This window comes from Calypte anna, chromosome 5A (genome assembly GCF_003957555.1).
Source record: "Calypte anna isolate BGI_N300 chromosome 5A, bCalAnn1_v1.p, whole genome shotgun sequence".
In the NCBI taxonomy this organism is placed as follows: Eukaryota; Metazoa; Chordata; class Aves; order Apodiformes; family Trochilidae; genus Calypte; species Calypte anna.
In genome coordinates this window covers 4,752,837-4,780,031 of record NC_044251.1, presented here as the reverse complement: position 1 = coordinate 4,780,031, position 27,195 = coordinate 4,752,837, and the positions used below count along the sequence as shown (strand labels likewise).

At 44.6% G+C, this 27,195-nt stretch overlaps 2 protein-coding genes across 2 annotated transcripts in view; one reads left to right on the top strand and one right to left on the bottom strand.

Moving 5' to 3' along the window:
* Positions 1-6,444: 6,444 nt before the first annotated feature.
* VPS18 (VPS18 core subunit of CORVET and HOPS complexes) lies at positions 6,445-16,306 on the bottom strand. Its single transcript, XM_030452547.1, has 5 exons — positions 16,123-16,306; positions 11,283-11,424; positions 11,015-11,106; positions 8,438-10,308; positions 6,445-7,744 (listed from the first exon to the last, which is right to left on the bottom strand). The coding sequence occupies exons 1-5, from the start codon at positions 16,211-16,213 to the stop codon at positions 7,016-7,018; spliced, it is 2,925 nt and encodes a 974-aa protein (XP_030308407.1). The 5' UTR covers positions 16,214-16,306; the 3' UTR covers positions 6,445-7,015.
* Positions 16,307-25,967: 9,661 nt separating this feature from the next.
* RHOV (ras homolog family member V) overlaps positions 25,968-27,195 on the top strand; it is a 4,777-nt gene continuing 3,549 nt past the window's right edge. The window contains exon 1 of the mRNA XM_008500391.2: positions 25,968-26,163. Within this exon, the coding sequence (XP_008498613.1) occupies positions 25,968-26,163 (196 nt within the window). The remainder of the gene's footprint in view (positions 26,164-27,195) is intronic.

Sequence of the window (27,195 nt, the reverse complement as noted above, 5' to 3'; positions counted from 1 at the left end):
CCTTGCTAGCAAGGATGGCAGGATGACAACATATGGTTCAGCTATACGTGGAATATAATTTTATTTAGATCAGCTATACATATTAATGTTATCTTGATAGCTACTATGAGAACAGCTATTTTGCTAGAATAATGCTAATTAGCCAAAGACAAGTGATTTTTGACTACCCATAACTTCACAGGCTTTTAACCAGAGAATGAATATCTTGCTCATATGGTGAAAACCAAGCAGCATCAAAACCAACCAGGGAAGCTGTTAATAACTGTCATGTAGAGTTTGTAGAGAAAAGTCCTAAAAAACTACTACAGTAGCAGTCATGTTGCTTTTTGTCTGTGACATTCCTAATCCACCCAAAGGCACTGGCCCAACAAACACATCCTTGTGTGTGAAGAGGAGCAGAGCTGAAACATCAGAGATCAAAACACAGCAGATCAACTCGCAGAGAAAAATCACACTGTGCACCTTGTTTTTAATATGCATGGAAAAATAAAAGAAACCATATAGATTCAAACAGCTTTATGAGCTCAGTTCCACAGTAATTATTTATTACAAAATCTATTCAGTATGTACACAATAAGATTTGATAAAAGACTATTGAATATCTGACTAACTGGAAAACACAGATGTCTGCTTAAATGGAGTCCAGCAGCCTCCAAGATCATGCTATATTTCAAAGATTATGTCCCATGCCAAGTGACCAGCACTTGAATTTCAACTGCACAAAGTAGAGAATTCCTGCTTTGGCATACCAAACCAGTTGTTCAATCCTTTCCAGCTAAGCCACCACCTACAATGATTAATTCACTATGGAGTGTGAAATGAGGGATAGGCTATGGTTCAGCTTCTCCTGAACACTTTCATTGCAAAAACCTCTACCAGTTGGATTCTTGGTGCTGGATGAAGCATAGAAACTATGTAGTAAACAAAAAAAAGGCTATCAAATCCTCTTCTGAAAACAACCCAGCCTACAGGCCACACAGCAACATAGCAGGAATACATGAACACCTGCAAAATAGGTAAACGCCAAAATTACTACCTAACACATAAGAGGTACAGCCTGTATGCCCCTTTATTTGTGGTGTTCTGGAAATCTCTGTGCAGTGATACAGACACATGAGCTGTGCTTATTCCCCTCCCAGCCAAGCTCTGCATCTCAGATGCTGAATTAAAACAGGGAATTCAACCATCATTCCATCATCACAGGGGCCATGAAGCGCTGCAGCAAGTCTGAACCCAATACTGCCTTGCTGCAAGTTGGAACTGCTCTCTGCTGAGCTGACAGGGAGCCTGTAGGATCAGTTGTAGCTGGACCTGTAACCTTAGAGTGCTCCTGTAGCTTCCTTGTTCCTAAGCAACCACTCTTACTCAAACAAGCTGCCTCCAGTACCTCTGGGTCCTACAGAGAGAAAAAATCCGAGTCTTTTTTCCCTCTACCCCAACCAGTTTCAACAGGTAGATGTAACGAGTTTGTTTAATCTTTTCTCCCTCCTTCCACATGAAAACAGCTGCAGGCCAGGTTGCTTTAAAGCTCCTATCCCAAATAAATAGCACAATGTGTTTCCATGAGATCTATGAGTGAAAAAACCCAAACAGTGAGTTTAAGGGGAAGGATCACATCGCAACTCTCCAAAATCACAGTAAGGGCAGGAAACTCTTATATCACTCTTATAAACATCTTATAACTTTTATTACACTCTTATATACTCTATTACTCTCTATATTACTCTTATAAGTATCTTAGATGGGTCCCAAAGGTGTCAAGTCTGGACTGGGCATGTTAAGAGGCAGCAGACAGACTAGAAACTGAACCTACACACAACTCACTGCAGACCTAAGGCACTCCTGTAATGTTCTGCTTTCAAGTCCCTAAGCTTCTTCTATTTTACCAAAATTCCTATTTCAAAGGAAATGAGCTTTTCTATTCTTCAACAACTCAGTGTGAAATGCACAGACCCACCAATACGGCAGTTCCAGTGGGGAAGCTTCTCTAAAGTCAGATACATAACGTTCAGCCAAATTATTTTATGGAAATCACCATTCCCTGTCCTTTCTAAGGCATCTCTTCTTCCCTGTACAAAGAGGAGAGGAGATCCTGGCCATCCTCTGTCTGCTTTGAGGATGCTATAAAATTCTCTCATAAATATTAGAAATACTGCAGTGAATCACAGGGTACTCCATCTATTCTGCAGAAAAAGACTCAATTAATTTCAATAACAATAACTAAAAAATTCAAAATTCCCTAAGTCCTGTATAGCACACTTATTACAAGGAAAAGGCCTGGTTTCAGTCTGTCTTCCCACACAGCTCAGTACAAGATTGCTGAAGTGATACATCAAGCAACAAACTTCCCATGATTTCCTACAAGAAGCCAAATATTTGTACTTGTATTCACAGACAGTCTATATTATGACAGGGCAGTAGTAAATGGGAATTACCCAATCCAAGAACTACATGCTAATACATGACTGCAGTGTGAGTCAAACTATGAGTACAAAATGTTCCTACTCCCATTTGCCCCTTTATTGGGATTATAACCCAACAACTTGAAGGCAAAAACAAACCCGCTCACTTCTCTGTTCATGCAAGTCAGCTTCCAACATATTATAAATAATATTATTTATATTATATATATATATATATATAATATATTATTATTATTTGAATAAAACACTCTGGATATGAACTCAGAAGCTGGCTCACATTCACTTCCACCATCTCCATGGCCAGGACAGGGTGAGGAGAAGCAGACAAAAATGGCCAGACCCAAGGCCACCAGATATTGCAACTCTAAGTCCAGTCTCTACAGTTTGCTACATCAGTTAGGTCTGTAGGAACTTACACTAGGATGCAATTATTAAAACAGGACTGATACTCATTTGTTAACAGAGTAAACCCAGTTTTTGATATTCAAAATTTGAAAAAGGAATCTGTGAACTGAAATTGCCTGTAGAGATATTGTTAGCATCTTTGCCTCAAACAAGCAATGCAGTTCTGTCTGCACTCACCACCACCATTGCCTTCCACAGGAAACCCTCTTCAGTTCCTCATTGTTTTGCACCATTCTTTCTCCTGCTGAACACCTTTAGCTTCTCTCCAGCAAATCTCAGTATTTAAATGAGCAGCAATGACATCTAGTGGCTTGTTAAGAATTTGCCTTCCTAAATTTGCAGTGTCAATTCACTTTTCTGAAAGGAGACACAGCTACCAGCTTTTCAATTACCTGCTTTAATTAGCTGCTTTTGCTTATTTTGCAAAACAAAGAATAAAAAAAATAATTAAAACAAAAACAAAAAACAAAAAATACAAAACAGAAAAAACTCCAAGCAACTGTGTCTGGTTTTGTTGACTGAGATGTATTGGTACTTAAAAATGGAATCAGTAGGTTCTTGAGGGGCCTTCCTGTAAAATCACATCTCAGGCAAAGACTTGAAGGTTTTTATTTCCTTGCTATGCCTCAGTTCCCAGACACATCCTTTTCCAAAATTAAGGATGAACAGATCTGCCTGAAATGGTCTATAGGCAAATAGTATTGCTGATCTTCAGAGCACAACAGAAACACCCAGTGGTATGACTTGGTGTCTCCTACTAATGGGAGGAGAGGACTACAATAGTTCTAATAAACCAGGAAAGTATACTGTAAAGCCCCAAAACTAACAAGGTGAAACAAGTATTAATAATGCCTAAAAAAAAAAAAAATTGAAATTATTCCCACCTCTTTCGTTTCTGACAGGCAGAACACCCACTTGCCTTTAACCACAAACTGGTTTAGGTGGGGGGCTACTGTTGCTTTATAATGGCATACACAAAATCACATTGCTTACCTGAAAAAAATGATGATTGAAGAGTAGCCAGTTATGACAGGTTTAATGCTGAACTTCAGAAGACATCACATTCAGTTTTCATCACAAATTCTTCTGGCAGACCCCTTGACTTACTCAAAGCAGAAGGCTAAGCAGAGCCAAAGAAAACAGAATGTGCTGAAAAGCCAGCGAAAACCAATACCAGGTGGTAATGAGACTCTCTGTCCCATGGCTCCAACAATGAAAAGATTTCAGAGCCTCAGGTCTTCCTACTCTCAATTCTGGTTTTTATTACTCTTGTTAATTTACACAGATAAAATTCATTCATTCCAGGCTGAAGAATGAATGTCCTTCTGAATGGTTATCAAAGGTCAGATCCTTCAGTAAACCCATCTATATTCCCCTTCAATGATGTGAAGACTGATTTCTACAATCAGGGTGAATGACCAGCAGATGAGAGGGGTACTCAAGACAAGCATGTGGAAGACATGTGGAAGACCTGAAGAGGTTTTTCAGAGGCACTATTTTCTATTACCTTCATTACAAAAGTCATCATTTTCACTTAGACCATTCCTTTCTTCTGCCCATTACTACCTTTGTGATTCAGCCCCAAAGAGCAGAACTTTAATAAAATTTTAATTTCTTCAAAAGTAAAACAAGAATCCCTTGCTAATTTACTGAAGAAATTTTTTTGTTCCCTCACCTACAATGCCACCTTTCACAAAGAATTTTTCAAGTCAGAGTAATAGACAGAAACAATGATATGCAGCCACTTCCAAAAGGTATCAAATCTTGTCAGGAAGGCAAAAGACAGCCTGGTCACACAGTACTGGCTTCACTTGGCAAAGCAAATTGCACATCAACAGAATTTTTCTGTAGTGCACCCTTGAGGGAATCTATGACAGGACTGCTTGCCAACCTGATGCTCATCAACAATAATGGCCAGAAGGAGGACCTGGGGGCTGTCAGCCTGACCTTGGTACCAGGGGAGATCATGGAGTGGTTCATCTTGAATTCTACTCAAATGGCAGTTCCAGGACAGGCAGGCAATCAGGCCAAATCAGCAAGAGTTCATGAAAGGCATGAGCAACCTGCTTGACCAACCTGATCTCCTTCTAGGATTAAGTGACTGGCCTAGTGGATGAGGGAAAGGCTATGGCTGTTACCTTCCTCGACTTCAGTAAGGCCCCTGACACTGTCTCCTGCAGCATTCTTCTAGAGAAGCAGGGCTGGCTCGTGACTTAGGCTGCTGTTCTCTTCCCTGGGTTAAAAACTGGCTGGCTGGCCAGGCCCAGAGGGTTGTGATGAATGCAGTTAAATCCAGATGGCAGCCATTCACAAGTGGTGTTCCCCAGGACTCAGTTTTGGGATCAGTCTTAATATCTTCACTGATCTGAGGGGACTGAGTGCTTCCTCAGTAAGCTTGCAGAGGATACTCAGCTGGGCAAGAGCACTGATCTGCCTGAGGATAGGGAGGCCTTACTGACAGCAGGACCTGGGTAGTTTGGATCACTGGGCTGAGGTCAACTGTATGAGCTTCAACAAGGTCAAGTGTCAGCTCTTGCACTCCAGTCACAACCCCAGACAATGCTACAGGCTTGGGGAAGAGAGGCTGGAAAGCTGCCTGGCAAAAAAGGACCTGGGGGTGCTGCTGGTTTACATCTGAACAGGAGCTGGCAGTGTGCCCAGGTGGCCAAGAAGGCCAACAGCATCCAGCCCTCTACCAGGGATAATGTAGCAGCAGGATTAGGGAGGTGGTTGTTCCCCTGCACTTGGCAGTGGTGAGGCCAGACCTTGAGTACTGTGTTCAGTTTTGGGGCACTCACTACAAGAAAGACAACGAGCTGGTGGAGCATGTCCAGAGTAAAACAACAAAGCTGGTGAAGGGTCTGGCACACAAGTCTTCCAAGAAGAGCCTGGGAGAACTGGATTTAGTCTAGAGAAGAGGAGGCTGAGGGGAGACATTATTGCTCTCTACAACTGCCTGAAAAGGATGCTTTGGTGAGGTGGGTGTCAGTGTCTTCTCCCATGTAGTAAGTGACAGAATGAGAAGAAATGAATTCAAGTTGCACTAGGGGGAGGTTGAGATTGGATATTAGGAAAAATTTATTTGCTGAAAGAGGGGTTAGGCATTGGAACAAGCTGGCCAGGGAAGTGGTGGAGTCATCATCCCTGGAGGTGTTCAAAAACCTGCAGACACAGCACTTAAAAACATGGTTTCATTAGCATGGTGGTGCTGGGTTGACAATTGGACTTGATGATCGTGGAGGTGTTTTCAAGCCTAAAAGACTCTGCAATTCTAGATGTCTAGTCGAGTGCTTAAGTGCAGCTTGAAGAGGAACAGGATAGTACAAACAGGCTGTGTTCCTGCTTGCAGAGTATCAGTTGAAATCTTACTACTGCATTTATCAATTCTGGTTTGGATTGAAGACAAAACCAAGACCCACTATACAAAGATAGTCATAGTAGAAATAGGATGGAAAGAGTGAGGAAGGGGTGGACAGGTGCTAGGAAGTATTGACAGAAACAGTACCTAGAGAATTCCAAATTCATGGGCATGCCCATAAGGCTTGTAGGAGTTATTGAAATGCAGGCAAATTACTTAAGTGTATCATGTGACACTCCTGCTCAAGAATTATACACATTTTTATAGTACACTGTGTAGAAATATGTATTTGTGTAGCATGATGTTTACAAAAAACATACACACGAGCATTTGTCCTTTCATGTTCTTTCCATATATGTGGTTATAGACTCAGCAAAAAGGAAACAAAAGCCAATTCTAGCTTTGAAAGTGATGAATGAAGACTACGCTGCTTTGTGTTCTTCACTACCTTTCCCTTTAAGCTTGTCTTCACCCAAAAATACTACACAACAAGGAAAAAAAAATCATAGGCTGTTCCCAGTTCCAGACAAGGCACTCTATTAGCTTCACACTGAGAACCTCAGAACTGCAAGCAGCTAATATCTGCTAAATGTGTTCCAGTAAGGTGAGCACTAACTATTGTTCAAGTTCTTGGACAGCCATAGCTGTATCTCCCCATTTTTCAAGATTAGCTCACTGTAATCCTGATAATGGGGTCTTGTTACTCTTTCCTTAGAGTTCCACAGAAGCCACTGTGTTTCTGCTTCTGGAGGTTAAATTCCCCCCACAGAAGCTTCACAGGTTGTGAACAAAACCAATCTGGTGCACTGACAGTTGCAGATTTGGAAAACTACAGCCAGCTCTGCATCTCCTCTTCATACTTTTGAGGGTCAATAAAAGGCTTGTCAATGGATCGGATCATCAGCTCCCCACAGTACACACATTCAGCTGCCACAATATCATCAATGTCAGCTTTGATCTGCTCCCGGCTCTGCTGCCCCTTCCCCAAGCTAATTGTATCTGTGTCCTTGGGACGATGGTAGCTCTTGGAAGGCTGACTGGTAGCTGCCAGCTTCTTCTGAAGGTCTTCGAGTTTTGCCTGCTTATAGGCAGGAAGATTTGGGAAAACTGCCTGGAGGAGACAGTCGTAGTGAAACATGTGACCACAAAGGAAAAGGTAAAAAGGGCGGTTCAGGAGTGGAAAGTCACAAGCAGCACATTTTTCCTGAGGCTCCACGGAACCGTACTTATTGCGCATCTCCTGGATGTCCTCTCGGATTCTCCTGGCGCTCTGCGTGGCTTCTTCCATCTCCCTTTTCAGTTCTTCAATGTGCTTGTTGTAGTCCTCCAGGGAGTTACAGATTGCCTCCTTGAAATGGTCAATAGTGACAAAGTCTGGAAAGAATGGCAGGACATCTTCAATCTTCAGCAGGGTACAGCTGGAGAGGCAGGCCATGGCCTTCTTGACATCTTTCTCTTCCTGAACAACATGGCGAGCGATCTTTAACCAGAGCTTCTTCCGGAGTTCTTCATCATCTTCAGGGAGATCTGCACAGGACTTGGCAAGATCAACATCCACCTACGAGTTGAACAGACAAAGAAACTGAGTTAAGCTTCCCTCTTTGTTTTATCCAGAATCCAGCTTCGAAGCCTGCTGTCCATTATAGGAGGTGTTAATAAAAAACTTTTTATTTTTATCTTATTGCCTAGGGCTGCACTAGTGGCTTGCTCCTTGTTTACATGTCAAACACCTCTCTTCCTCACTAGTACTCCTCCCTGAAGATTTGCCCAGCAGAGAACAAAGCCCAGCACTACAATAAGGGCAGATCCATGTTATAGTATCTTTGCTGGCCACACGTTTCAGCAGAGACATAACAATGCCAATAGAAAAAACATCCAACACCTCCCTGAAGGTCAGACTAAGCTGACAAAGGCATTCTTCTGTGATAATTATCACAGCTAAGTATAGGAAGTAATTAGAATGCTGAGCTATACAAGTCCTGCATAAATGCAGATACGCTAAAGTATGTTAGAGACTGAGCTTAAAACAGACAGTACTCCCCCTTGTACTTTCCATGGCTCTGCCCTCAACTAGGGCTTGTCACAGTCATCTATCTACTTAAAACAACTGCAAAAGCACACAAGTATGTTAACACAGACAGGTCTTTTTTCCTAGACTTATGCACAGCTCCTATATTGATGAGTCTGTCCAGTTCCTCTCAATGCTACACTCCTATAACATCATAGCATGCATGCACAGACACATTCCTACCTGTAAGGCAAGATCCACAGCCTCCTCATATAATTCCATCACTTTGTAGATATGGACACAGGCACGGTGGTGCCCATGCTCTGCACACAGGCGCAATGCATACTTCAGGTCATAGTGGATCCTGTTTGGGTTGGTTCCTGCTTGCTCCAGGTATGATAGCAGCGAGTCTGGCCTACACAACGCATAAAGAGACAACAGGTAGTTGTGAATGGCTTGCTGGGTTTCCTCCAACTGATAGACACAGAACTCCATATATCTAATGGCTTCATTGATCTGCTGGGTGCTGGCACTCTGGCTATAGTTAACAAGGGCTGGAATGAGGTTCCTAGCATCCAGTCTAGAGCCCATAGAAATCCAAGCATCAACTACCTTCTTGGGAATATGCTGAATGAGGACTGGAGAGAACTTGTAGAAGAGCTTCTCATCTCTGTGCCTAGACAGCACATTTAGAGCTTCATCGTACTCATCATGCTGGCAGTGGTGAGCTACCACACGCTCATAGTCCTGCATGATGACTGCAAAATAGACCATGTGTTCTGTATCCCCATGGCTTGCCAACAGCTCATAAATAGATGCCCGGTTATTGAACAGACATTCCTTGTTCTTAGGGCTGCTCAGGAAAGTGCGGAACTTCTCCCGTGTATCCAGATAGAGATTGCGCTGGGAGAGGTCTCCTTCCAGCACCCCCAGCCAGTTCAGGTACAGCTCCGTTAACCACGTGGTCAGCAGAGTGGTCTGTGTCTTCTCAGAAGGCTTCAGGTTACTTAGCTTTTTAATCAGAAACTCCATCAGGGCCTCTTCTTGCTTGGCTTCAATGAACTTAAGGGCAATTTCCTCGAAGTAGTTCTGGGTGAGTGCGTAACATTTGGCACTGTCTAAATACCTCTTGTTTTGGAAGCAGTGCTCTGCCTCTTTTGCCAGCACAATATCCAGGCACTCTGGACGGTCTTTACAATACTCTTTGGCTAAATCAAATTTGTTCATGTTCATATACATCTTCCACACATCTCTAGATTCCCTCTGGACGTGGTAGCGGAACACCACTTTCTCCGTGTGGATCCATATCTGCTGGACTGTGGTATCTTTGATCATACGTGTCAGTAAGCCAAACTTCTCCTGGAAAAGATCCTGAAAAACAACCTGCCCATTCAGAGTGCAGACAGCCTTCACCCGATCAGGCAGCAGCAACAAGAAATGGAACTGGGTAAGGACAATGGATATTGGCTTGTTGACAGTTATGTCAATATCAGCAGGATAAACCCAGACCCGTTCATCACTCAGGATTGAATCAGGACGGCTGTAATCCAATGTACCATATAAAACACCATTTCCCATCATCCAGGCAAAGGAGCGGGGGTTGGAGCGCAGTTTGGGAGTGTAAAAGGCTATCTCACTGAAACCCAAGTTGGCTGGAAACTCCCGGAAGCTGGGCAAATGGTCAGCATGCAGAGCAAATATGGAGCCGAAGCCTTGCTGCTCTGTGCCTTCAGGTACTTTGCCAACAAACTGGAAGAGTCTTTTCCGAGTGGTGGCTATAATAAAAAACTTCCCTTCTATCCCTCGTTCAATCTCCAGGCAGCAGACCGGGGCAGGTCCTGATTCTTCCTCCAGAGTGTAGACTTGTCGGAAGTACTGGTCAGGATTAGTGCTGAAGAGGCTTCCCTCACTGACAGAGATTTCAGCTTCATAGATGTGCCCCTGAGCTGTCCCCACCAGGATAGGCCCAGTGTTGGTTTCTGAGCCAAGAAATTTGTTCCAGCCCACACTTTCAATCAAGTGGCCTTTCCAGCGGGAGAGTGCTCGCACTTTCTGAACACTTCTGTTCAGGTAAAGGCATTCACTGGTGTTCAGAGCAATCAGGAGATGAGATCCTGCCAACAGAAGAGAGGTATGGAAAGCAAAAGGAGACAACAAATTAACCCTGTGCCTAAGCAAGCCAAATTCCTGAGGTTTCCAGGAATCTCCCATTTGATAAGCTCTGATATCAATATATTTAATCCAAGACTTCCCCAGGCATTCATAGAGATGTGGGGAATTTCCATGCTGGATCATCTGGCTATTGCCTGTATGTTACAAACTTGGATTACCAGCCCCAGCTACCTCAGCAAGAAGGTATTCTTCCATTTCAATATGTGTTCTAGGGATTAACACTTCCCAGAGTTCTCATGTATCCTTGGAGCTGGTGACAGATCAGAGCATCTTTTTCCAATTTTTTTTTTAAATCATCTGAGTCCACGGTGTACTGTAGATGTTTTACAGTTCTTTTTAAAAATTCTTACATAAACACATACAGCACAGGGTGACTGCAAAGATTCCATTGTATTGGTTTTAGAGACCTTGCTCAGATTGCAAATGTTCATTTCAGAGAATTCAAAAGCAACAATGTACACACAACAAGGCACTGCTTCTCTAATAGCATTGGGACAAATCAGCAGGCAGGGCCTGTAGGCAATGGAATCCTGCCCACAGAAGAGCCACCTGTTCTCCCTACAGACAGAACAGAAAAAGCATCCCTTCACCAGTACCTGTTATGCATTTGCTGCCTGCCACTGCCTGTCAATATTCACAGTGCCTCACCTGTGTGGTCCAAAAACATCTTGTAGACTTTGGCTTCATCTTTGCGTCCCAGCTCGACCTGATTAGGTTCATCTGGCTTCCCAAGATCAATCCTGCAAAGAGAAACCATGAAACTATGCTTGTAACAAAACTTAATTGCTCACTGTTCTCCACATTGAGTTCATGGCTTCTTACCCATTTTGTAGTTGTAAGTTCTCTTAACAACTTTTAGGAAAAAAAAAAATGCTGTGGAAACCAAGCAGTAATTTCAGGTCTCTGGTAGCATTACCTGAGAAGGGTGTCTTTGCCAAGGCTCATACAGAGCTGGTTAGAAGACACCACTAAGCTGTTAATTTTCTCTGGAGGAGCAAAATCAATCCTTTGCTTGTTAAATATTGGTGTTTCCTTCTCCAGCCGTGCATTCACATATCCTGAAGAAAAAAAAAAAAAAGAACGAACAATTAAAACCAAAAGAACACAAAGACCCACAATAACCACCTCACACAAAATCTAGCCTAAAAAATTAGAAGAATCATTGCCAAGTTTTACTGGAAAGGGAGCAGCACTCACAAAGTTATGTATAATAGGGAAGAAAAGTAATAGTAATACCCTTTAATGTCTTGTCACAGAACTTCAAACTTGTCACAAGCATTAGTATGATAGTACAAAGAATTTCAGGGGAAACTGCAAAACTGTAAAATAAACTGCAGAAAAAATGAAAGCAAGAGTAGAATCACAAAGTAATTTGTTTTCTTTCCTCAGCAGTTTATTTGTTCAAAACAGGACAGAATGGCTGGAATTACAAAAAACACAAAGAGGGCTCTGGTTTGACATTCCCATCACAAGCTACCCAAGAGACCAAAGCAGAGTTAATTGAAATATATTTCTTTTATTCCATATTGGAATTAGATGAGCTTGACATCCATCAAACACAAGATAAAGTTATTTTAAAGTCATGCATCCACAGAGCAGACTTTTGCATAGAGTGAAGTCTGGTGGATTGCTTGCTGCAGGGAACACAGCTGGAGGTCACAATGACGCTTTTACCATAACCCTGTTTTACCAACCATAACCTTATCCTAACTGCAACTTTCTAGCTGTTGCCCAGGCATACAACCTACTTATTAGAGCCAAAGTAATAACCAAGATCTGGTGATTGCTGAATCAGTGCTCCAATCTTGGCATATATTCTTTCTGAGCCAAAACCCATTCAGAGTAGTTTACTGTTTCATAGCAAATCCCAAAATGGTGCCAGACTAACCTAATCCTCAAATCCTTTCAAGAACTGTGCCTGAATTCTAAGAAATGCCCAGTTAAGGTTAGAGTGAAGGGGATGAAGCTTGACACATGTTGCATTTTAAGCCCAACCGAGAAAACCTGACAAACTGATGAACAGTGAAGAGGAATGTGTACAACCCAAGCAAATTAGTTGGTGTGTCTAATTAAGTATATACCTAGTCAGCTTAGTCCCAGTCAGACTTGGAAATGTGGCATCTATAGGAAGGCACATTGAGAGATTACTTATTAAGGAGATTCAAGTGGGGAAGGCAGAGAATGGTGAAGTAAGGTCTGACTTGAGGGAAGTAGGAGACTTCTTGAGAAACATATTAATAAATAAATAAAACCTAGAAATATATCGCTTTAAAACCCTCTGATGATGTTCAGTGCAAAAGACCAAAGCATAAGATGCACTTCAGACTCATTCATTTGGTACAACAAAGGCAAAAACCCAGCTGTAGGCAAGGGGTCAAAAAACTGACATTTTTAAGACAGATAGACCTGTAACACTATGTGGTAACAGAGTTAGTTTTCATTAAAGATGGGTAAACTCAAAAACATGGGAGCAGAGACCATGTCATTCCATTCCTAAGTAAAAACAACACTGTTTAAAAAACTCCAAGAGGTCAGATATGCCAGTGAACTGCAAAATAAGAAGGCATTCATATAAAACCCAAATCAAATCATGATACTCATTAGCAAAATCCTAGAACATATATGTGTCCACAAGCAGATCTTATCACAAAGTTTCATTCATCTTTGTCCATGAGACAAGTCTTCCCAGGGACTGGATTTCCCATATGCAAAGAAAAAAGCAGGCAGTTTCAGTCTGACCACACTACCTCAAGCTAAAAAGCAGAACAGATTGATACATTACCAGATCAACCCATCTGTTTTGTTCCAAGCATAAGTGAAGGATTTCTAAAGCAAGCAGATCCATGCAGCTGTTAGCCTGGCAGAAAGATTAAAAATTAAGAGAGCTTGCTATCATTAAGGATGTTCATCACCAAAGTAGTTAAATACAAAGATGTAAACTTAAAAACAGAAACCTAGGATTGTATCTCAGAAGAAGCAGACTTCAATCCTAAAAAGGACTGGGACTAACAGCATACTCATCTACAACATCCCTCAAATTATCCTGAAAATTTCAGTCCTGGTGCTGGTGCAAAATCCAGTTTAATATGGAAAGTAGCCTGATAACACTGTGAATCCACTGCTAGACCAACACCAGGATCTTGAAATTGTTCTTGTTTTAGAAGAAAGATGCACATGCAGAACAGAAAGCAACCACAACCTGAGCAGGCCACCTTTTGTTCAACACACACTTCTTAGACATCTTACATATTATCCACTTATGAAAATGTGCATTCTTTCATTATCAGACAGACAGATGTACTTCATTTCAGATTAGGGGGCTTCAATGCCACAGTTTAAATTTCATGGTATGGGCTGGGCTGTGTTTCAAAGCCTACAAAGCTCCCAAGGTGCAGATTCACAAGATTTCACAGCTAACCAATATAAATACACATTTATATATGTAAAAAAGGATTAGTGTGATAGGAACAACCCACAAACCAACAGATTTCTAAGTCACATTCTTTCAGGCAATCCTGAATTCTTTTCAGACTGCTACCAAGTAAAACACGGCTCACTGAGACAGCAAAGAAACCCAACCACAGGAAGGAAAGGGAGTGACAAGCACCTATGCAAAGGTAGGGATTTAGAATTGGGGTGGGGTTTTGTGTGATTTTTTTTTTTATTCAGTCATAGTTCAAGCCAGTGGATTGGAGTCAGTGGGTCAAAATAGGTCCCTTCAAGCTGGAACTGCAAAACTTGAAGTTTACAGTGCAGCACTAGTTGGCAACAGTCACTGATTTGTTATCTAAAAACCTGCAATTTAATAAGCACAAGCAGCAACTCACTGAAACAGAGGAATAAAAGGTAGTTTATTCCTCTTCCAAAAAGGTAGTTATTCACTTGCATCATCTTCCAAAATAAATTTATTTAAACTTCAGGTTGCCCACAACCTCTGCCAGCACAAGTTTGGTTCGAAGTGCTTGAAAGAGTCCAGCGCAGAGCTACTAAGATGATTAAGGGAGTGGAACATCTCCCTTATGAGGAAAGGCTGAGGGAGCTGGGTCTCTTTAGTTTGGAGAAAAGGAGACTGAGGGGTGACCTCATCAATGTTTTCAAATATGTAAGGGGTGAGTGTCAGGGAGATGGAGTTAGGCTTTTCTCAGTGGTGACCAGTGATAGGACAAGGGGTAATGGGTGTAAATTGGAGCATAGGAGGTTCAAGTTGAATATTCGAAAAAATTTTTTTCCTGTAAGGGTGACAGAGCCCTGGAACAGGCTGCCCAGGGGGGTCGTGGAGTCTCCTTCACTGGAGACATTCAAAACCCGCCTGGACACGTTCCTATGCGAAGTGCTCTAGGTGGCCCTGCTCTGGCAGGGGGGGTTGGACTAGATGATCTTTCGAGGTCCCTTCCAACCCCAAGGATTCTATGATTCTATGATTTAAGAATAATTAAAATCCTAATTAGCCTGGTGTCTTTGTAATTGAACAGTTTCCCAAACTTCATTTGCCAACATCCACTGTCAGCACACAAGCAGGTTTCTCAATCATTTGACAGCCACGATTGGAAAAAGTGCTGCAGCAGTCAAGAAGAAAACCTGAGGCCCTGAAAATTTATTTTTGGTGACACAGATTTTCCCAACACTGTTCTGCACAACACTTATTCAGGACATTTATTCTTTATATGACATTACACCAAAAAAGGTTATCCAAGCCAAACCAACACAGAGACATATCTACTTCAGCACCTAGACTCAGAGTCATTCTGTGTATGTATATCCAATAAATACACAGAATTTCATCAACTCTTACCACACAGATAAACCTCACAATTCATCACAAAATTACTTCATTTGGAGTGTATACCTCCCTGAATAGCACAGTATACCAGTGCTCCACAGACCTTGCCATAAAAGCTTAATAGTGAAGCAAACTTAACTCTTGATAACCTTCTTCTGCAGTAACCTTGCCATCATACAGCCAGTCTAAGGGAACCACCCTAAAAAAAGAAATTTGTGGTAAACTGTGGTAACACAGTCAGCCTAAGGGAACCAACCTAAAAAAAAGAAATTTGTGGTAAACTGTGGTAACACAGTCAGCCTAAGGGAACCAACCTAAAAAAAGGAAATTTGTGGTAAACTGCTCCTGGGTTAGGACACTAACCCCACACAGGTGCGGTTGTGCACGCAGATGGAATAGTGAAACAGCTTGGTTCCTCAAAAATAAGGAGAGGGGAAGAAAAAAAAGGTGGGATGGGCCCTGACAACTACCACAGCTCTTAACTGAGCAGTGCTGAGGTGTGGTTAGAATTTGTACCTATGAAGACATGGCCAATTCAGGCACAGAGGTCTCCACCAGAATACCATTCCATGGCACAAGGGCCTTATGTACCCCTCCCAGACATAACCAGCACCTCAGCTGCGCCAAGAGGGGATGCATCACCCCGGAGTTCCCTCAGGAATTGAGCGTCCTTGCCTCAAAACCTGACACGGAGCAAATAACGCCACATAGAGAGGGATACACTTACCCTGGAAGCACTCCCCACCCCCTGACATGCCTCCCTCCTCACTCGGCCTCCATCTAACAAGCATCTGAAACCCGCAGAGGCTCTCCCCGCACACCCGGGGAAAGGCGAGCGGCGGGAAGGGGCTCCCCAGCCGGCCAAACACCGGGCCTGGCGCTCCACCGGGGCAGAGACGCGGTGCCCAGGGCCCGGCTGTAACCACAGGGCCGCGCTGCAATAGGGGCCGGCCCGGGCACAGGACCGCGTACTTACCGGAGTGCGGGATGCCCACGCTGGCACGGCTCTGCTGCACGGAGGCGGAGCGGTACAGGGAGTCCTCGTACTCGTCCAGGATGGAGGCCATGGCCGGTAACGGTCACGCACCGGCACCGCAGCCCCGCGTCCGCCGCTTCCGCCTGCGCTCACCTGACCCCCGTCACATGGCCCTGACGGGAGGCGGGAAGATGGGGAGGCGGGGAGAGGGGAGGCGGGGAGACGGGGAGGTGGGAGACGGGGAGATAGGAGGCAGGGAAATGGGAGACGGGAGGCGGGGAGATGGGAGGTGGGAGGCAGGAGACGGGAGGTGGGAGGCGGGGAGAGGGAAGACGGGGAGAGGGGAGACAGGAGGCGGGGAGACGGGGAGGTGGGAGACGGGGAGATGGGAGGCAGGGAAATGGGAGACGGGAGGCGGGGAGATGGGAGGTGGGAGGCAGGAGACGGGAGGTGGGAGGCGGGGAGAGGGAAGACGGGGAGAGGGGAGACGGGAGGCGGGGAGATGGGAGGCGGGGAGATGGGAGACGGGAGACGGGGAGATAGGAGACGGGAGAGGGGAGGTGGGAGACAGGGAGATTGGAGGCGGGGAGATGGGAGGCGGGGAGATGGGAGACAGGAGACGGGGAGATGGGAGTAGTGAGACGGGGAGGTGAGACGGGAGGCGGGGTGATGAGATGGGAGGCGAGGAGACGGGAGACGGGAGGCGGGGAGATGAGACTGGGAGGCGGGGAGGCAGGAGACGGGAGACGGGGAGATGGGCGACGGGAGGTGGGAGGCGGGGAGACGGGAGGCGGGGAGTGCGTGTGCACCACGAAATGGCGGCGGCGGCAGAGGTGTGCTGCGCGGCTGTTAGATGCGGGTGTAGTCGCAGAGCGGAGCTTCGTGTCCCTAACAGTGCCCTGATGATGGCTCATAAGCCCTACCCTTGCTTCCAGGGCCTGGGGAGCATTCAGGCACAGCAGGCCCTGTGCATCGGCTGCTGCTCGCTGCCACCCTTGGTCTGCAGCCGTGTCTGTGGTACATCACCTGATGAGCACATCCCCCTGCTCTGATGGGTTCACTTGGTTGTGATGGTTTGCAGCGCAAACACGATAATTTCTAATTTTTCTACTTACTGAAACCGAAAAAGGGCAGGTTTTAAACAAGTCTGTTAAAACTCCTCTGCAATGACTCCACTGTAGCACCAAGTAGTAAAACGCTGGCTACATCACCAAAATCATCCAAGTCCTGAGCTGCCTGCATCCAGGCTTGGGTCTGTGGCTTCCAGTGCCCCTTTCCCCTGCCATTTTGACCCTCTCCTGTCACTGCAGGGCTTTACAAGTGTGGGTACATCCCTCCAACCTGCACAGTGGCTTTTTTAGGTGTGAAACTGTCCCCACCCTTTACTCCTAAGGTTCATCTGCCACAGCCTGGAGAGCTTGGATGGTGACAGTGAAGTCCTCGGGTTTAGTTAGAGCATCCTTCTCTTAGATGGATGGCCCTACAGGGTTAAATGAGCTTCATCTACGTGGGTTTGGAGTTGAGTTGTCCTTCTGGGGTGGTTGCCTGACACATTTTGTCTGACCCTTCAGTTGTCTGGTATGGGAGACCATACAGGAGGCATCTGCCACCGCCAGCAGAGCTCCCAACCTCACAAGGGCACCCAACCTCCTCCCCCACGACAAGAGGGTGCCCGTGGTGGGATTACCAAAATAATAATTGTAAAAAAACATATTGGAGATCCAGCATAAGGCTGCCCTTAACTGCTAGATTTGCACTGCAAGTTTTTCACAGCCATCTGGACATAGTGTTTAACTCAGCTTCTGTATCACTAAATAATACTTTAGAGCTGAGGTTTTCTTCTCTTCTGATGATGCCAAAAATTGCTAGTTACAGCTTTATCCTTTAGATTAAATTAGCAGAATATATAACAATGATATTATCAAAAGGACTGATCACTTGCACAACACTTTTGGGTTTCATCATACATCAAATAAATACAGATGTATATACTGTATGTATAGTGTGTACTGTTTATTATATGTAATTTTCACACAAAACTTTCTGGAAGGATCAGGGAAATCATACCCCACAGGGTACATGACAGTTTGCAACACAGAAGGATCCATTACAAGATAACAGGAGGTCTTCCCAAATGTAGCTTGCACCTTGGTAGCAGGGAGGCACCACCAGTAGCTGTGGCATCTGGCTGGCTTTGCACACACACAGTCACATCTCCTTTTTCTCTGCCTGGATACCTCACCCCCGTAAACCAGATCTCTCTGGTCTATGTGGCACAGCCTCAGGCCTTCTCCCCTGTGCTGATCCAGACACGCAGGTCCTGTGGTGCCTTGGTCCCTGGAGGCTCCCGTGGCACTCTCCGTGGGGTCACCTCTGCCTTTGCTAAAAGTGTAAGATGGCTTTTTCTGACTCAGCCTGCCTGCAAGCACTGGCAGGAGTGGAGACCCAGCTCCATCCCCTGCTGTTTAGGTCTCTTTATGTGGCAGCTCTGAGCCAAAACAAGAAAACCACATTCCTTTGCTCTCCAATCATCCTGATCATCATAAACAGCAACTGTTCTCTTTCAGCTTTTCAAAAAGTACACACAAATTACACGAGGCTTAGGGTAATGAGGTAGGAAGGGACTTCTTGGACTATCAGACCCACTCTCCCACTCCTTTAGATACCACATCATATAATCCTTGCTCTGTTCCTATCAAGCTCTGTCTGAATGTGTGGGTATTTTTTCCCCTGAGTGCTCGAGCTCCTACCAGTTCCCAATGCTGTTTATTTTTGTAATTTCAAGCTCTGATTTCCAGTCTAATGTACACTGTGACTAGTCTGAATCCTTTTGTTCTTGTTCAAACACTGTCCTTTAGTGTACACGACATTTTAGAATGTTTAGATTTCCTTTGCAAAAGTAATCGTCGGTCACAGCCTTCATTCAAATGTACTAAATCCAGAATTTACCAAACCAAGAAGTTCTTTCTCCTTTTCAAAAGAGGAAGCGATTAATTTCCTGGAGTATCCAAATAGTTCTCTGCATCAGTTGCAGCTTCAGCTCATGTTTATGTAACAGGAGTGAGCATTATTTGGCAATTATACTTTTTCTCTTTATAGTCATGTTTTTGTCAGTAGAAGACTGAAGAGTTATTTGGTGAGAGGGAAGTGAACCCTCTTGAAATATATCTGGAAATCAGACTAAATTGAAACTTGTACACAAATTTGTCAGTGCCCTCTTCTATGAGGTGTTTCCACTCAAAGCATAGACCAGGACATATTATAATTTTTTTTTCTTGGCCAGGTCCAAAATTAGAGATTTTCTTTCTCGTTCTGGCAGATACTATTGTCAGATAGGGCTGATACTTTGTGAGAAAACTGTGTCTGATTTTAGTGTGGTTAAACTGGAAGCCAGATCCTCACCTTATTTGGAAATGAAACATCAGCCTAAAGCTAATCCAGGCCCACAAGCCTGTTCCATCCATCTGCACTATCATCTGCTGTGATTATTTAATTTACAAACATGTGCAATAATTACATCCCAGTGCTGCATTCACAGATTACATATTCTGAAAAGAAGGGGAGGGCAAGGGAAAAGATTTATCAGCTCTTTGATTTGCCAGGAAAGTGTGGGGAATCAGATGATTACATTTTGTGTGCATCACTGTAATAAGTCTGTAAAGAGGGACTTGTTAGAGAGGAGTGGGTGATTTCAGTAATGTGGATCAGAAACCTAAATTTTGGTCTTGTTTTTCATGGCTATGGTCACACTTGCAGTAATTTTGGCATAAACATTTTCTTCAAGCTATGGAGAAATATTTTCTCCAGCTATCAACATCTAGATGCTCTGTGACATGCTAATCTTGTCATCTGTCTTGAGAAACAGTCTAAATAATGGCATTGACTGTGTCCACTGTCTCTGTCATGCCTGGCTGCACTGTTTGGCCCCAAATTTGTGCCAGGGTTCCTGCATCTATGATTGATTTCAGAGTGAGCCAGTTTAGTGCCCTGCAGCAAAAGGTTCTGTGATCCATGATCTAAAGACAAGTGATGTTGCAGAAGAGAGGGCACGAAGCTGGGTCTGCAGGAAGAGGTAAGGGCAGAATCAAGGCAGCACAGACATAAATGGCTTGAACTGCCCCTGTGATAACCTAGTGACACAGTGGTAATTTGAATTAAACCCTGGAGTTCCTCAGAGGTTTCCACTACAGGCATGTTACTGGTTATCACTCCACTTCACAGTCTATAGAATACTTCTTCACTGTGATTGACATAAAAAATACAAAATAAAAATGGCATTCATAAAAGCCATAGGCAAATAAACATGTTTTCCCAAATACAACGCCCTTCTTAGACTACCAACAAAGACATAACACACAGACACCCCTCTACCTGCTTTGAGGAGCACTGCAGATAGCTCTGTCCTACACCCAATAAAGTGATTGAACAGCACCCCAGTAACACAGACAGTGTCTTTGAGTGACCATCTGAATTCTATGTACAAGTTCATCACAGTAAAACACAGCCTTATGGCTGTGTCCCATATGGGTATTACAGTTACTTGTGAGAACCTGCACTGGAACCCACATGGGAAGCCATACAGCAATTATAATTTACACTGGAATAGATCAAAGCTTGAAGTGAGTTTACCAGAGCTCACCTCCTAAGCATTACCAACCCCCCAAGCTCCCCACCTCGTTTTCAGAAGCAGATTTCCTGCAGAGCAGCAATTCTGGGAGGTGGGTGTTCTGTCAGAGCAGCAATTGCAGACCTGCTTGCTACCTGCTTGAAACTTTTAAGAGGTTTTCCCACCAGTGAACTGTCGAGATCTGTGGATGCTACATGTGCACTCCAGAGCCTGCTGCCTTCCATGAGTACCCTCATGGAAACTGGGCATAACCTGTCAGTGGTAGAATGAGCCTACAAGCACCAGAGAAAGGACAGAAAAATGCTTTCACAGTGAGAAAACCTTTTGCCCAGCACCAGCACCCTGTGGTTAATCCCTCAGTCCTGATCCTCAAGGAAGATCTCTAAGTGACAAGTTTGAGAATGGGCAAATTGTGGGACACTGTTGTCATAAAGCATTTTATGTTTTTCCTAGCCATCCCCAGGGCTAGGGATGGCTTTCAGATGGGAGATTTGAACCTTACCACCTTCCTGTTGCTAATTTCCTCACCCCTTCCAGTTGAGTGCTAACTCCTCTTTTCACCTAAAGTGTTTGATTGATTGCCATGATTGAATTAAACTCAGAGTATTGTCTCTCAGCCTATCCTTAGTCTGAGGCTTGCTGTTTCTGTTTTGAGTGCCTTAAACCTTGCACACTTTTTTTCACATTTACCAGTTGATTTATTAAATGTGTACTTTCTCCAGCAGATGGCAACATGCTTCTGAATTATTTCTAGAACATTTATAGAGCAATAAGACTGTGCAAGCCAGAGAGGCAATTAGTCTTTGAGAATGGGGCTGAGTACAATATAGGTGCTTACCTTTCCTTGGAACATTTAAGAAAATATTTTTTTAAGCTAGTAGCATTGTAATTTCATTTAACTTTATAATTCTATGATCTTAATACTGTTGTTGTAATTCTTTGCCTCTGCATTTAACTAGAGTGTCAGTGAATAGATGAACCAAAACATCTCTGTTCATCCCTTATGGCATTCCTTTTATTTCCAAGGAGAAATAAGGTATCTCAGGGGCCAGGACAGTGGGAACTGTATTCTCACCTTGTTTTTCTCCTTTTGTTGTTTTCCTAAAAGACATTTCAGAATCAGATTTCTCCAGTGCACACGTGAAATACCCATTAGCTGCTATGGAGTCATAATGTATTTTTACTGCTTGCAAACAACAGATTGATCAGAAGCTCTGTATGGGAAAGCAAACACCACGATCTTTCTTCCTTTGATTTCAGCTGTAGTAATTTTTCCATGAATAGCCAAAGCCTGATTTTCCACTGACCTGTGCATTCCTTCATGCCTCTGCAAGGCTGATAAAAAAACGATAGGAGGAATCATTTGATATCACTTCCTGCAGGCTGCAGTGCCTGGACGAGGTAGACCAGTAGACCTCATGAGAAAACCAGACTCAGGCTCTTGTCTTCACCCCTTTGTCTGTCACTGCTTTTAAGTGCTAATTACCTTAGGTTTGATTTTTCCCAGGGAGGATGCATACTCAGGTGCATGACAAAACGCAGGGTGACTCAGTGGTGGCTGTCTCACCACTTGCCATCCTGCAGGCTACCAGCCAGGCAAACTTCTTCAGCCTGTCTCTTGACATCAGGGGATTCATTTTGCTCTGGTACCTGTGTTTCAGTTCAGACCCTCTCTCAACCTCAATCCCCACCCACCAGCCCTGATTCTTGGTGGCACTGTCACCAGTTCTCATCATCCCCCTGTTTCCCATTGGTTTGTGTCTCCTCACACTTTGAAAGGATTCAGAAATGTCATCAGGGGCATCTTTTGCAAGGGCAGAGTATTGACATCTGCAGCCCACTTGTACACACACAGGTAAAGCTGAAGGCCAGGTTTGCTCATTACTATGTTAGGAAAGCTTGATAATTTTTTCTCTCTCCTTCAGTAAGAAGAGAGCCCTAGTATTTTTTAAGCTGAGGTCTGCCAGTTCCAACAAAATAGAATCATAGAATGTATTGGGTTGGAAGGGACCTTTAAAGGTCATCTAATCCAACCCCCAGTGCAATGCTTTCTGTTTGGTAAGTTTTGCAAAAGGCTGCTATGATCCTGGCTCCCACACTGAGACTTCCAGGCAGATTGGTCTGTGGGCACACATAGTCCCAAAGCTACAAATGAGATCAGCCAGAGAGGCAGAATATGATGTTGTTGGAGGTGCAGTATTTCTCAGGAGCCAGTGAAAGAATCATTAGCTGCAAAAAGATCCTAGCACTGCAATTTCTCAATGTAACACTGCACTCCAGAGGGGCAATTCTATGGGATCGTTTGAGCTGACACAGAGCTTTGCCCCCACCACAAGGAACAAGCCCTTGTTTTGTCCTCACCCAAATCAGGATAGTTACTGTTTTTAACTTAGTCCATAAGTGGCCTTCTGGACTTCTCCTGCAGTAGCTCTAGTGAGAAAAGTGGCTATAATTAATAGAAACAGGCCGAAAAGAACATCTTCCTGTAAATAACTGCATTTTTTTAATTATAGGACTTTGTAAAGATGTATAAATGTCTGGTTATGACACTCACATAGTGCCTAAATATATAAATTGAGCTTCCACTGTAAATCATTGCACGCTCTAATGGAGCAGCTTTCCTGTTTAATTTTAGGAACTGCACATCACAGTGTAGCCCAGCTGGATAACAGCTGAACACTTACAGTACCTGAAATCTATATTTGATCTGCCTGAAAAGAGTTTGATCCTATGCACAGAACTCCCAGTGGATGGGAATTCACATAATGAGGAATACTGTTATAATTGGTACTAATTATAACTCCCTGGAGAAAGGCCAAACACAGCCTATTTCCCACTCAGGCTGATTTGGCAGAGGACAGAGCATGCAATGGGCATCTCCTGCTGTAACTTACATGTGCAGAGCTCACACCATCCCTCGGGCTCTTGGTTCAGCAGCTCTAGGAATGGGACAGACCTCCACTGCAAAAAAACCCAAAAGCAAACAAACAAAAAATCTTGCAAACCCCAAATTTTTGACTCTTTGCTGTGCTGTGAAACTAAACCTGCCACTTGTGTTAGCTGTAAAGAGCAATGCAGGACCTGAGAAACAAACCCATGGGAGCTGTCCTGTTTGCTTAATCACTTAGTTTAAATATAAATTAAAAAATCACTTCAGCTCATCCACAAGCTAAGTGTATGTCAACCAGTAGCTGTCAGAAACTGCAAGGGGAAAAAAAAAACCATAGTCACAGAAGGAAGAGATTTTAGGAAGGGAACCAGAGGAAGAGGGATGCAGTCCTGGGGTGACACAACAGGCTAACTTCTTAAGGAGCTTCCATCCCTAAGGAAGAAGCATATAGGAACTAAAAGTTGCCAGCTTACTTTCTTCTCTCCCACTTGTTACTGCTGACAATTGCTAGCATGAATAATTTGGTGAATAACCCCTAATTTGCATTTATTTCTTCTGTTTAGATGGAAATGTCATAGTTCAGAAAATGTCATCCTAGGCCTGAAATGCCCTGAAAAGCCTCTGCAAGATCTCTTGCTTTGCTGCCTGCCAAGGCTGCTCTGTCGTGCGTCCTTGCCAACCCCATTGGAGTCACAGTCACACATCATACATCAGTGTGTCACCTATCCCAGCCCTTTTTACCTTTTCTGGAGCAGTTCAGTTGTCACCTGGCTCTGAACTAGCACTGGAAAATCAGTCTAATGGAAGCCAGGCAGCCCAGTCACCATGGCAAGACTTTTTAGTAGCTCACAGTCTAGCAGCAACCTAGTTTGTAATACTATGGTCATTTTTTGTAGCTATAGAAATGTAAGGATGTGCTAGTAAAACCACAGAAGAGGTGCTTTATAGAGCAAACTGACAGAGAACGCCAAAGGGAAAAAGCCATCCTGCTTTTCCCAGGAAGCTTGTGATTATGGAAGTGTGGATATGCTTTGTCCAGCCACAACTCCTGAAGCTGAGCAGTTGAAGTGCTTGAGACCCTCTGTCCATGCCTGATGGAAAGATGTCTTCTCAAGTTTAGAATTAAAAGAGGTGAAACACCTGGGTAGCTTCTCTGTGTGGATGCAAACTGCAGTGACACACAGCCTCAGGAACTGCTTACAGCACAAACCTGCCCAGTGCATGCAGAGAGCACAAAGAAGGACATGATGTGACTAAACTGGTGGCATCCAACTACAACCTGGGCTTACTTAGTGCCTCCAATAATTAGGGAACAGCTCCACTTTCAAAGCTGGTGTTACAGTACAGATATCAGAGGTATATACCTTGAGTATTATTAAGAGGCAATACTCACTGTTCCCAGTCACTTGGTGGTGTTACTGGCCAAGTCTCTCCTTTTCAGTGATGTGCTCCCACTCTTTTATTTGTTTAGTCATTCTTCTTTAGACAGTGAGGTCCCCAGGGCAGGGATGGAGCTATCTACTCAGCTGCCATGGGCACAGAGTAGTCTGTGATTTTCCAGAGGTGAATATGAAAAAAGGTTGTAGACTGGGAACCCCTGTGTATGTCCTGAGCTGGGAAAATATGCTTTGTGGCTTTTGCCAGCCTGTAGCAACACCTTGGCTGGGTAAGGGGCACTCAGTGATGTCAGTCACGTATTTAACAGTGCTGTGATGTATTCCTGTCGTTTGTTTTCTGTTCTCTCTCACCATACTGAGCTGCACTGCTATTATTCCCAGAATTGCCAGCAATCACAGACGCTCCAGGTGAGGATGTGGAGCAGTGGAGACCCATGCATCAGGGGCTGCTGCCTTTGAAAAGTAAATCGGGGGGACGGGACGGGCCCCACGGGACGAGACGGGACGAAGGGAAATAGGGGGAGGTGAGGAGGGGGGGGAACTGCTTTCCCGTGTGTGCACAACGCGCAGCCCGGCGTAGCTCCTGCTAAAATCCCGAAGTCAGTGCTGCTCGGGGATGCGGCGGGAGAGAGCAGCTCCGCTCCGGGCCCTCGCCAGCGGGGCGGTGTCCAGGGGAGGCCGGCGGGCCGGGCCGCCTTCCCAGCGGGGTGGGCCGGGGCGGGACTAGGGAAATCGGGGCCGGTTTTGGGCGCAGGGCGGCAGGTGCAGTGATGAGGAGCGGTGCTGGGCGGACCGGAGCGGGTGGCCACACACGGCAGCTCGCAGCCCCGACAGCAGCCCCGACTACAGCCCGCCGGCCCGGGCATGGCAGTGGCCCCGCCGCGCAGCTCCCCGCGCTGAGCCTCGCCGAACCCCCAGTGCCATCATCGCCATGCCTCCCCAAGAGCTCCTGGACTACTCGCCCACCTTGCGGAGACACAGCCCCTCCCGGGGCAGCGGCCCGGAGCTGGGCATTAAGTGCGTCCTGGTGGGCGATGGCGCCGTCGGCAAAACCAGCCTGGTCGTCAGCTACACCACCAACGGGTACCCCGACGAGTACCAACCCACCGCCCTCGACACCTTCTCCGGTAGGCTCCCTCCCTCCCGCCCCGGCTCCGCGGGGACTCCGCCGGTCCCGGGGGCTGCCCGCCCGGCGCGGCAGTGGTCAGGGGGGGCTTCCCCGGGGGGCTGCAGGAGGGTCCGGGAGGGTGGGTGAGCAGGGCCTCGGGGGACAAAGCCTTGGGGCGTTTTCTGCAACTCGAACCGAGTCCTTCAAGTGTTGGGTGAAGTTTAGCAGGCGAAAGTCCTGCACGTTGAAATTTTGGTGAAGAAGCCAGTGACGGCAGGGCATGTGTCAAGTAGTCTGAAGTTGGACACTGTCCTTTTTTTTTTTGTATTATTGCAGTTAAATATAAGTAGACTTTTTTCTTTTTTCTTTTCTTTTTTATTTTCTTTTTTATTTTCTTTTTTTCCTTTTTTCTTTTTTTTTTTTTTTTTTTTTTTTTTTTTTTTGTGGTCGTGGTGCTTCTAGCTCCAACTCAGCAAAAACATCCTTTTCCCTATGTCCACTGAAGTTAGTGTTGAACAGAGGTCACAAAAAAAATTTGAAGAGCTTTTTAAGTCTGGCTAGGATTTCCTTCCTTGACATTTGATTAGTTTCCACTTTGGTAAATGCTAGGTTTGTTCTGGTTCTCCACTCCTTGTCATTTAGGCTCCAATTTCTAATATAAACCCCAGGAAAATACAGTGAAATTTTTCTGATCTTCATTTTATATAAAGAAACACAATAGTACCTGACAGTATAGAATGGTAGATTAGAGCTGGGCTCAGATCAGACCAGGAACAAGACATCTAATGTGTCATAGTCTTAGGGTTTATTAAAGGGAGCATTTTCTATGTCTGAATGTCCCTCCAGTTGCTCACTTTGACACTGGGAATTGTTGATTTGCCTTGACCTTGCCTTTCTGAGCTCTTCCATTGCTCAGATATGAACTGGGAACAGGATCCACCAACTTTTGGGGAGCAGATGTAAGGAGCCCTTGAGTCCTTCAAGGGAAAGCTTGCTCTGCTCCTGTTACATTGATTTATATGGTTTGGGCTAAGAGAGGCTTGAAATTACA